Source organism: Ruditapes philippinarum, unplaced genomic scaffold (assembly GCF_026571515.1).
Source record: "Ruditapes philippinarum isolate M1 unplaced genomic scaffold, ASM2657151v2 ctg3681_1_1_1_1, whole genome shotgun sequence".
NCBI classification, from domain to species: Eukaryota; Metazoa; Mollusca; class Bivalvia; order Venerida; family Veneridae; genus Ruditapes; species Ruditapes philippinarum.
The window spans coordinates 208,949-219,871 of record NW_026866106.1 but is presented as its reverse complement, the minus strand read 5'-3'; the positions used below and the strand labels follow the sequence as shown (position 1 = coordinate 219,871).

Genomic DNA, 10,923 nt, shown 5'->3' with positions numbered 1-10,923 from the left:
AAAAAAAATTAAAAATGTTACCAAAAAAAAAACTTTTAAGGGGAAATTCCAAATTTTTTCATATTTTTTTTCTTAAAAAAAATTAAAAAAATTTACCAAAAAAAACAAATTTTTACCAAAATTTTGTGAAAAACCAATTTAAATGGAAAAATAATTTTGGGTAATTAAAGTTTTTCCTTTTTTTTTTAAAAGTTGAATATGCAGATGATTTAATTTTAACCAAATTTTTTCCAAACTTGTGACCCTCATGAAAGGGTTTTGGGAAAAGCATACAAAAAATTAACACGGGTTTTATTTGTGAAACCCCCTTTTTTTTGTCCCCACCGTCAAAAATAAAAGGGCGAAAATAAAAATTTTAACCCAATAGGGAAAAGCCGAAAAACCAAAAAATTTTTTATTCACCTTAAAATATTAAAAAAATTTGAAATATAGGACGGTATTTTGATATAGAGCTGGGACAGCATTGTGTCCCAGGATAGGGTAGTAGAAAAACACAGTCAACAGCACAGAAGAGTACAACTTGACAGGAAACTCATTCACCTAATTCACATATATATTTCAATGTGAAACAAATTCGTTAAAATATTGTGCACTGCTGAAAGATTGAGATTTGAATTTACACACGACATATCTCAATTACACCAAGGCAAGTATTAACTACCACTTAAAAGATATAAACTACTACTCAAAAATTAAAAATACATTTACTTTTATAGATATTCATTTATATTGTTATCACTGTTGATAAAAAAAATAAAGGTGGTCATTATGTTGTTCTTGTTTTTCTATATGCTAAGTGGTCATCCGTCCTGAGTAAGGCCCCACTGATACCCAGCACTAAATGTTCACGGATTTAGTGGAGTGAACTTGGTTCCCTGTTCTGGTGCAGTTCATTATTCATATGCAGGAGACCAATCTGGTAAACAGCAACACGTAGCGCCATCTATAATAACAAATTAATAACGCACCTTGTACAATTACATTGGTCAAAGGTGACGTTCTTGCCGACGAGTTATTTTTAGAATTCAAGTAACATCGGGGACGTTTGATTGGTTAAAGCACAGCACTGTACCTATTTTTGTACTATGACACTACGTTATCTCTATTTATAGACACACTATTGCACAATAAGTATACGGCAATGTGAAATTTTAGTCATTAGAACGAATGTAGACAGAAGGAACGGACATTCAAACCAGGTAAAAAAAGTTGTCAAGTTATTTTCCGTAATCAAACTATTTAGAATATATTCCAACAATTTAATATATTACTCCTTTTCGATGTTGAAAGTAAGTTTGGTCAAATTATGTTTTCAGCCAAACGGGCAAAGGCCAGTAAGCAAGGCAAAAAAGCCGAGCAAAAACTTTCACAAAGGGAGCCATATTGGAAGGCGGATTCAGCCTTAGTACGACGATTGTTGATACTCTCAACATTACTACCACCGTTACCACGACGGAGCTACCTAAGGACTTTGTTGATATGTATTGTGACCAGGAAATACAGGTAATTTTTTATTCAAAAAATAAATTTGACACGCCCACGTGTTTTGACAGGTGATCTATGGCATGTAGAAAAGTTGTTTTTGAATATTTCTAGCTATATCTATACAGTATGATTAATGATAGAACACATTGTGCATATGAAATGCCTTAGCCCTATATTAGGTCGTTTTGAAGTTGTCTGTCAGTCAATCTCATTAAACTAATATTACATCTTGTTTAAATTTGACAGTGCCACTCGGAAGCTGGGGAGATTGTTCCGAATACCCTTGATGAACTTGTCGACTACTTGGACATCGAGGGAGAAGGGAAGGTTTCTGGACTGTTCGCTGATGAGATTCATACAATCACCAACGAACAGTTCAAAGAATTCACTACGTTCGGTACAGAAGACGAGTGGCCTGTTTGACACAGGTGAATATTTGTTAAATAATATTTTGAAGTTATATCATAAATTGCTTGTAAAAATGTAATTTAATAGTGAAAACCAAAATTTTTAATCAAGTCTTGAATCAAATTGTGTGTCTGTCTGGTTCCCATCTATCCAATACATGTACATATATAATCATTTATATCAATATCTTTCTTTTTAAAACCATGATTTAACTAAAAACAATTTGTAATTGTGTCATATTGCTGTATGAAACACAGAAAATGTCTAAATACCTTGTTACGATTATGGCTGGAGTATTGATTTTTATAACAGATTTATTCAGACCTAGTTTAGATCAGTCTGAAATCATTATTTTGAAAGCTTCAAACCATAGTTTTGTTTAAGAATATTTTTCACCTACTTTATATCTGACCTACTTTATAAGTACAGATAGTACTATTGATTTTTGGATTTGTAAAACAGACATGTATGCTATTGCACCTTATTTCATCATATTTGACCTAGTTCTTGAATCTAAATATAGACATTAGTATTGCAAGTGTTCATGAATATTCTCCTCATAACCGTATTAGCTATACAAAAGTTGATTGGATTCACTCGGAGAAACATAAAAATGGAATAAATTTTTAAAAATGGAAAAAATACTATGAACTTGTACCTTAGTTTTGATTTTTTATTGCATCATACAAAAATAATTTTTTAAAATGTATTAGACTTGAGATGTGATATTTTACCTGTGGTGTGATGGATGGTAATTAATGCCTGACTTCTTAGTGGTTAGCTGAAATGAATTGAAGTATTCTGGTCACTTGGTTGAAAAGTTGGGGAGTACTATTTTCTTGCTGCTTGCACCCCATGCATCAGTGAGAAAATAAATTTAATGCCTTGTAGAAGGAAAAAAAGGTGAATGAATATACAAGTATAGTTTTCAATTCTTGATCACCTTTGTAAAAAATAATTTTTACACAAACAAAAACTAAACTAACATAGTTATTCTTAAATATAAGGTAGATTATTCTAGCATTACACCAGTATACAGCTTTTAACATTCTTTTTATGTTTCGTTTACAGTTAAAGCTGGCAATACAACTTTTGCCAGCGAAGCCTCGAAACCTGCTGTACTGGACATTAACAAAATGGATATAGGCAGCATGCCGGGCTTTGAGCCCAATGAGGACTTGGGTGGCATTATTGCTGATATGCCCTTTGACCTCAGCGAGGAAGACTATCTGGACAGCTTTGTGGATCTTTCAAATTTTCTCCTGCCGGTAAGTCTTTATTACTATTATTATTATTATTAAAACTTATAGATAATAATTAAATTTTTCAGAAAGTGGAGAAAAAATATCAAGATATTAAATACAAGAACATTTACTCAGACATATGATAATTGATATATCTGTTTGTGATTCAGTGATTGTTATTAATTTTATGAGTACTGGATTCCAGTTTTGCTTTGAGACTCAGACAATTCTTTGATATATATTACAGGAGAATTCCCTGAAAGGATCCAACATTGCAATCGATTCTGGAGTTAACAATGGTAAAGTGAAGGAGAATATCCCTGAGGACTTCTCTGGAATAATTGACCATCTTAACTCCGAACCAATTGTATTTGAAGTAAGCCCAGAAGTAGTCTCCTCAAACATTTCATCACCTCGGAAACGCAAGCGTGTGGAGTATGAGGAGGTGTCAAATGACGACTTTGTTATTGAAGTTGTAGATCAAAACTTTGGCGTGGAATGCACTGTTGTTGATCACGACTATGTAACAAAGAAGCCAAAGTTGGCAGAAGAAGTCACAACTTCTAAAGCATCAAAGCAAACATCGACCACTCGGTCAAAGGTGACATCAGCACCAAATGGGGTCGATAAGTATCGGGAGAGACGTGACAAAAATAACGAAGCGTCTCGACGATCTAGACAGATCAGGAAGAAAAAGTTTGTTGAAATGGACAAAGAAGCTAATGATCTAGAATCTAGGAACGAGACTTTAAGGAAGAAGATCATCGAGTTAGAGGCCCTAGCCAAAACCATGAAGGCTATGCTGATAAAGAAGATGACTGACAAATAAATTAACTTTTGCTGAAAATAATTAAGTTATTAAGCAATTTGAATTAAAATGATATTTTAAACAGCTTTTGATGGAATATGATAATTTTTTATCTTACTATTTTTTGTAGACTGATATGTGTTCAGTTCATTCATAAAAATGGCAAATTTTAAGGATCTTTCTTTATAATTTAGGGCAAGATGGAGTTTGTCACATTTCTTAGTTATAGATAAAAGAAATTTTATTGTTCTGATGTTTGATTGCTTATGGATAAGTCGTCGTGTGACTGATGAAATTTATCTATGAAAAAATAGCAAAAAAAAGAAGAAATTCATGTATGAAAAAATAGCAAAAAAAAAAGAATATAAAAGGTAAAAATCCTGCTATAAAAAGATAATAAACGCTAAACAAGCAAAAAAATGTTCTAATGTAACATGAAATTTTGTATAGTTTAATCATAATTCAAGTTTGAATTGATCGCTATGTTAGTACAGTAAGAAAGTGTTGTAGTAAATTGTTAATATCTCAGATTCTTTATTGAAACTCTACACTTTTATATTAAAACACAAACATGTATGTATTGTTTTGTCTTTTAATCTTTTTTCATCACATACCTGTGCCGCTTTTGCGACTAAAAGCGGTATTGCACGTCCGTGCATATATTTTGATTTGACATCATTTGCGTTATACAATTATAGTGTAAAGATATGCAGTGTTACACTATAGGTGCGTCAATGAAAATATTTTACTTTTTCACTTTAAGCAGTCTTTATTTTGGGTATGCGATAAATAGAATATTATATTTGTGTAGGTTCATTCCTAAATTTATTGAACATGTTGCATAAATTCAGTATTGAACTTACACTCATTCAATATCCTCTACATATATTTAATAAATGATGCATTGTCATTGATTCCTTTTCTTATGTTGAAGAAATGTTAAAGAATATATACATGTTAGTTAAAAAGGTATACACCCATGTTGAACCATGCATTGTTGAGATTTTGTACTTGTTCATAAATTGAATTAATTCTCATATGATTGTGGCATTCCTAAATACTGTTTATGTACATCAAAAAGTTGATTTGTAAGTATAATGAAATTCAGTTTGATAAACAGTATGAAATTAATGTAAGATTCAAGTGTTTAAAAACTGAGCCATACTCATTTTCTTTCATTTAATATTTGGAAAAAAAAGAGCAATTTTCAAAAATTGACCTTAACCAGAGACAAATTTTACGGGTTTATTTTATAGTGAAAAAGACATCTGTAATGAACTTAAAAACCTGATTTATTTAAATTGTCTTTTTGTGATGGTACATTTTTTGTGTATCTATATTCACAGGGTTTCTAGTAAAAATGCATGAAGTGCTAAATTTAGTATACTTTACTTTTTAGTGATATATATTTATTTATGATATGTTGAAAAGCTTCCTTGGCACATATGTTTAAAACCTTGGAGCTTTATACTTGATATTTATGCAGTCCCTGTAACTTTATTATAACTGTTTTTAAATCTGAATAAAATAACACAATGTGATTATATAGAAATTATAATAATTTGTTAATTGATTTTAATTTTTATAGATGCTGATATTCAACTAACCTTATTAATTGACAATTGAGATTATCCACTAAAATTGTTATGTTTGATAACTGTTATTTATTATAGTACAAAACAAATGGGTACAAATCAGGATTTTCAGTTGATATTAACTAGAGGGTAATTAAAAGATTTACAGACATCCGTTTACTAAAATTATAAAGGGAAAAAGAAGTAATAGATCTTGATACAGTTTTCTTCAAAGTTTAAATTTTATTTGTGAATGAGCAGAAAATTGTTAATTACATACAAAACTTGTACAGATATAGATTTTATTGATTAACAAATAATTGGATTCTGTATAATTGTCATTGAATGTGTCATAATTTTATTTTATATAAGTTTAAATACAGTTATTTAATTAGGTTATTTGCATATTTTGTATGAAAGTTGTTGTTTCATGATTTATTATGTTTGTTATTGTTTTATATCACAAAGTTAGATTTTTATTGTGGGAAAACTTTACCATCAACATTTTCTTGATAGTTAATATCAATACCATATCTGTTCAGGTTAACATTCATTTTGTACTTTGATTTTGATAAATATTGACCTATTTTACTATCTAGTATGCAATTTATTTTATAATTGAAGATATTCCATGCATTTTGTATGATGAATAGAAAAAGAATAAAAAACGTTAAAACTCTGAATCAGTTTGATGTTCTCTATTTTAGTTCTGCCATGATAATGGAGATATTGATTTCTTCTTTCATTTCTGTCTCAAAATTATGTTTAAGCTGGACAGAATGTAACTTAAGAATGGGAGGGGATACTTGGCTGTTAACTTGCACAAACTATAGCTTTCTTTGAAATTACTAGTTGAATTTACTTGATGTGTAATATTTTTTTGACCACTTGCATTGTTCTACTAAATGTCCCTTTCTCAGGATCATTATAGCTATAGATATAAAGGACCTTTTTAAACCTCATGAACTAATGGGTAAATCATTGCTGAACTTAAGCATTTTATGTGATATTGTAGGGATGATTGTATTGTAGGAATCTTACACCTTCAGTGTATGCATGTCAGTCCATCTGGATGATGCTTATTCGGGTCGTAACTCTGTCATTAGTATGAAGAATTTAAAATAACAGCACAAATGTAAACAATAATGAGACAGCATGGCGGGACATAATATTGGAAAAGAGACCTCCATCTGTACACAGGTTGAGATTATGATGGGTGATCAAGTGTCCAAATGGGACGTCCATGGCCGAGTGGTAAAGGTTGTTGACTTCAAACCACTTGCTCAACGCTGTGGGTTCGAATCCCGACAGGGACTTCAGATTCTTTCATGTGAGGAAGCTATCCAGCTAGTTTAAGAAACATCGGTGGTTCTACTCAGGTGCCCGTTAGTGCCTGAAATAATGCACGGAAGGGCATTTGAGGTCTACCTCCACCAGTAAAGTTGGAACACTGCCAAATGACCTATACTGTGTCGGTGTGATGTAAAAACATAATCAAGTGTGCAAAGTCTCCAAAGCCATAATTATGTTGATGGACTTTGAAATTATCTGAGGTGGTACACAAACTTTAACGTAAATTAGTAAGTCGCAATAGGGGCATAATCCTGTCAAAATGCTTGAGTTATCTCCTTCTGTGTACAGGTTTTGGGCATGATTGCGAACAAGTGTACAAAGTTTCAAATTCTGATGTCAATCAAATCTGTCTGTGAAAGACGAATTAAGTAATGGACCCGACACAGAGTGGACATTCAGTGCTGGATGGACGGATCTTCTCGTAAAAATGGAAGCTGTGCAAATATCACATTGTTCTTCCCTGTTGTTATATTTTATGGCCACATTTTAGCCAAATTTATCCCTTAGTGAATAAATAGCATCAAGGAAAATTTACTGTCATGAAACAAAACAAAAATTATTTGAAACGGTGACCACCACCCCTAAAATCAACATTTCCTTGAATTGTTAAATAAAGTGCAACATAAAGGAATTTTTCTATGAATGAACAATGACAGTAATTATTGTTTGTTGAATGTCATACTGGAATCATTCAGTGGTCTCTGAAATAATTCTTAGTCATGGGTTAGAGTAAATGGCACTGCCAACAGGTTTACAGTTTTAAATAGACTTATACATGCATAGTGCAAAATCTTGAACAATCTGATAAGAAATAATAAGCCTACTTTGCATTGTTGACATGACAATGCACAGGGAGCTTCAATCCTTGGAGCTCATTTAAAAAAAAATCTTCATTCTTACCAATGTAACAACCATAGCCATCTATTAAACAAAAAGCAGGCCATAAAATTTATTTTGGCAGAACATTGTGTGAAATTGTGTCTCTATTGGCAACGTATTATCACCCCTGAAACCACTAGACCAAAATTATTTTTTTTTTTTGAATTTTTTCCTCACTTCTTTTTGGGGGGGGACCCGGGAAGGAGGTTGGGGAAAATTCTTTTTTTTAATTTTAAAGCCCTTTTTTTTGGGGAAACCCAAAGGTTTTTCTTTTTTTTAAAAGGCTATGGGGGGGATAAAATTAAACCTTTTGGGCCCCCAAAATTTTGGAAGGAAAAGGAAAATGCAAAAAAATTTTTTCTAAAATTTACATTATTTTTAAAGGTTTCCCTTTTACCAAATAAATTTTTTTCCATAAAATAGCTTTAAATTTTTTTTTGGTTTCCTTTAAAAAAAGGGTAAACCCTAAAATTGGGGGGCATTTAAATTTAAAATTTTTGGGGGTTTTTAAAAGACTTTTTGAAAAAAGGAAAACCCCCATTTTTAAAAATCCTTCTTCATTTTACTTTTTTTTTTAAAATTTCTGTTTTTTTTCCTTTGGTTTGCCCCCTTTTTTTTTAAAGGGTTTTTAATTTTTTAAATTTTTTTTTTTTAAAAACATCAAACCCCCAAAAAACCTTTAAAAAGGTTAAAGGTTTTTAAAAAGGGGGGTATTTTTTGGGAAAAATTGGGTACTTTTTGGAAATTTTTCCAAAAACCCACAAAAGGTTTAAAAATATCTTTTATTTTTTAAAAAAGGGCCCTTGGAAAATTTTCATTTTTCCCAAAGTTTAAAAGAAATTTTCCCTTTAAAAAAGGGTTTTGGGGTTAAAAATAGATGAGTTTTTCGGGGGAAACTAAATAAAAAATTTTTGCCCCAATTTAAAACAGGGGAAAGGGTTGGGAAATTTTTTTTGAAAAAAATTGGGACGGGTTTTCCCCCAAATTTAAATACCCAAAAAAAACTACTTTAGAAAAACCCAAAAGGTAAAAAAAAAAAGTTTTTTTTTTTTTTTCCTTTTTAAAATTTTTTAAATTTTTTATTTGGGCCCGCTTTTTCTAAGGGGTTGCAAAAAAAAAAATAATAAAAATTTTGTTTAAATAATTTTTCCCCTTTCAATAAAAACAAGGAAAAAATTTAACAAGGGGCTTTTTTTTTCAGTAGGTTGAAAGAAGAAAAGGTTTTTTTATAAAATAAATGCTTTTTGGGGGGAAAAATCCCCCAGTTTTTTTAGAAACCCTTTTTAAAACCAATATTTTCAAAAAAAATGCCCAATTTTTTTTTATTTTTTGGGTTTTAGGGGAAAACAAGGGCGGGGGGACTTCGGGGTAAAACCTTTTAAAATACGTTTAAAAAACGAATTTTTTTAAAAGCTTTTTAAAAAAAATTAAACATTTCTTCAAAAAAAAAAGTTTCAAAATTTTTTTTTCGGGTTGGGGGGGAAGGGTTTTTCCCCTTTTGTTTTTTTTTCCTTTTCCCCCTAATTTTCCTCTTTTTTTTCCTTTTCCTTTTCCCTTTTCTGCCTCGCCCTAAAGTTTTTTTTTGGGGCCCCCGGGTTTTTTCCCCCTTTCATTTTTTTTTTTTCACCCCAGGTTTTTTTCCCCCCCTCCCCCCTCCTTTTCTCCCCCCCGAAAAAGCAGTTTTTTTTTTGCCCCGGGGTTTGTATTTTTTTTTCACCTTCATTTTGTGGGTTTGTGGGTTTTCCCCCATTTTTTTTTCCCTAAAGATTTTTTTCTTTCTTCCCCTTTCAAGGGTATTTTTTTAACTTTTTGCTCCCCATTTTTTGCCCCCCCCTTTAAAAAAAGTTTTTTTTTTTAAAAAATGATATAGAAAATTATTTTTCAAGGGAAAAAAAATTTATGAAATTTAAAAAAGTTTTAACTTAAAACCCTTTTTAAAGGGAAACAAAAGGGGAATTTGAAAAAAATTTTTTTTTAAACCCCAAATTTAAGTTTTAAAAAATTAAATAAAAAAACAGTTTTTGGAATGAATCTTTTTATATTATTAAAATTTTGGTTGGGGGTTTGGGGCCAGTAAATGTTTTAAATAAATTGGGAACTTTTTTAAAATATTAAACTACATGTTAAAAAATCCCCAAACTTTTTATTTTTTTTAAAAAAAAAACCCAAATTGTTCAAAAATATTCTTTAAAACTGACTAGTTTTTTATTTTTAAATATGGGGGGTTTAAAAGGGGGATTTATTTTCAAAAAAGGGGAAAATTCAAATTATTTTAAAGGGTCATTTTCCCCCCCAAAAACATTTAAAAATTTAATTTTTTTTTTAAAGGAAATTTGGGTGTTTGTTCATTTTAAAAAGGGGGAAATTTTTTTTTTTTGGGGGGGGAAAAGCTTTTTGAAATATTTTTAAAAAAGTGTCCTTTCATAAAAAAAAACCTTTGTTTTTTAAATTCCAACTTAATTTTTCCCTTTTTTGAAAATTTTTTTTAAATGAAATTTTTAAAATTTTTAAATTTATTTTTTAATTTGGCAAAAAAAAAAAACAAAAAATTTTTGGCCAAAGGGAAAGTTTAATCACAATAATTGAAAAAACAAACCCTTTTTTAAAACCCAAAACCCTGAAAACCCCAAAAATTTAAAATTTTTAAAAAACCCTTTTTAATTTTCCCTTTTGTGGGGTTCTTTTAAACCAAAAATTTTAATTTTTCTTAATGTTTTTTAAATTTTCTTAAGGGTTTTTTTTCAATTTTTTTTAGGGGCCAAAATTTTTTATGGGGAAATTACAATGAAAAGTTTTTTTCCCTTTTTAATCCCACCATTTTAGGGGTCTGTTTGTTGGAGGCTTTTTAGTTTTCCTTTTCTCTGGTTTTTTTGGTTTTTTGGGGGTGGAATTTTTTCACCCCCCAAAAATTTTGGGGATTTTTCCAAAAAACCCGGGAAGGGAGTCAATAAAAAAAATTTTTAAATTTTTTTTTAAAAAATTTGCCCCTTTTTTTTGGAAGAAAAAAAATTTTATCTTTTTGTTTTAAATTTTATTTTGTTTTAAGGGTTTCCTTTTTTAATTTGTATTTCCCATTTAAAAAAAAGTTTTTAAAAAAATTTTATTTTTAAAAATTCCTTTTTTTGGGGACTATGTTTTTAAAAAGGGTTTTGGGGAAAAGGGGGACCAAAAA

The 10,923-nt window shown here is 30.3% G+C and overlaps 1 protein-coding gene across 2 annotated transcripts; it reads left to right on the top strand.

Annotated features, from left to right (window-relative positions):
• The first annotated feature begins 1,042 nt into the window (after positions 1-1,042).
• Positions 1,043-6,202, top strand: LOC132731348 (transcription factor VBP-like). 2 transcript variants are annotated; one of them, XM_060717515.1, is made up of 5 exons: positions 1,043-1,199; positions 1,317-1,503; positions 1,732-1,913; positions 2,965-3,161; positions 3,385-6,202. In XM_060717515.1, exons 3-5 carry the CDS (start codon positions 1,772-1,774, stop codon positions 3,964-3,966), a joined length of 921 nt encoding a protein of 306 aa, XP_060573498.1. In that variant the 5' UTR covers positions 1,043-1,199; positions 1,317-1,503; positions 1,732-1,771; the 3' UTR covers positions 3,967-6,202. The 2 variants fall into 2 exon arrangements, with proteins under 2 accessions (XP_060573498.1, XP_060573499.1); XM_060717516.1 differs by lacking the exon at positions 1,732-1,913.
• Positions 6,203-10,923: the final 4,721 nt, after the last annotated feature.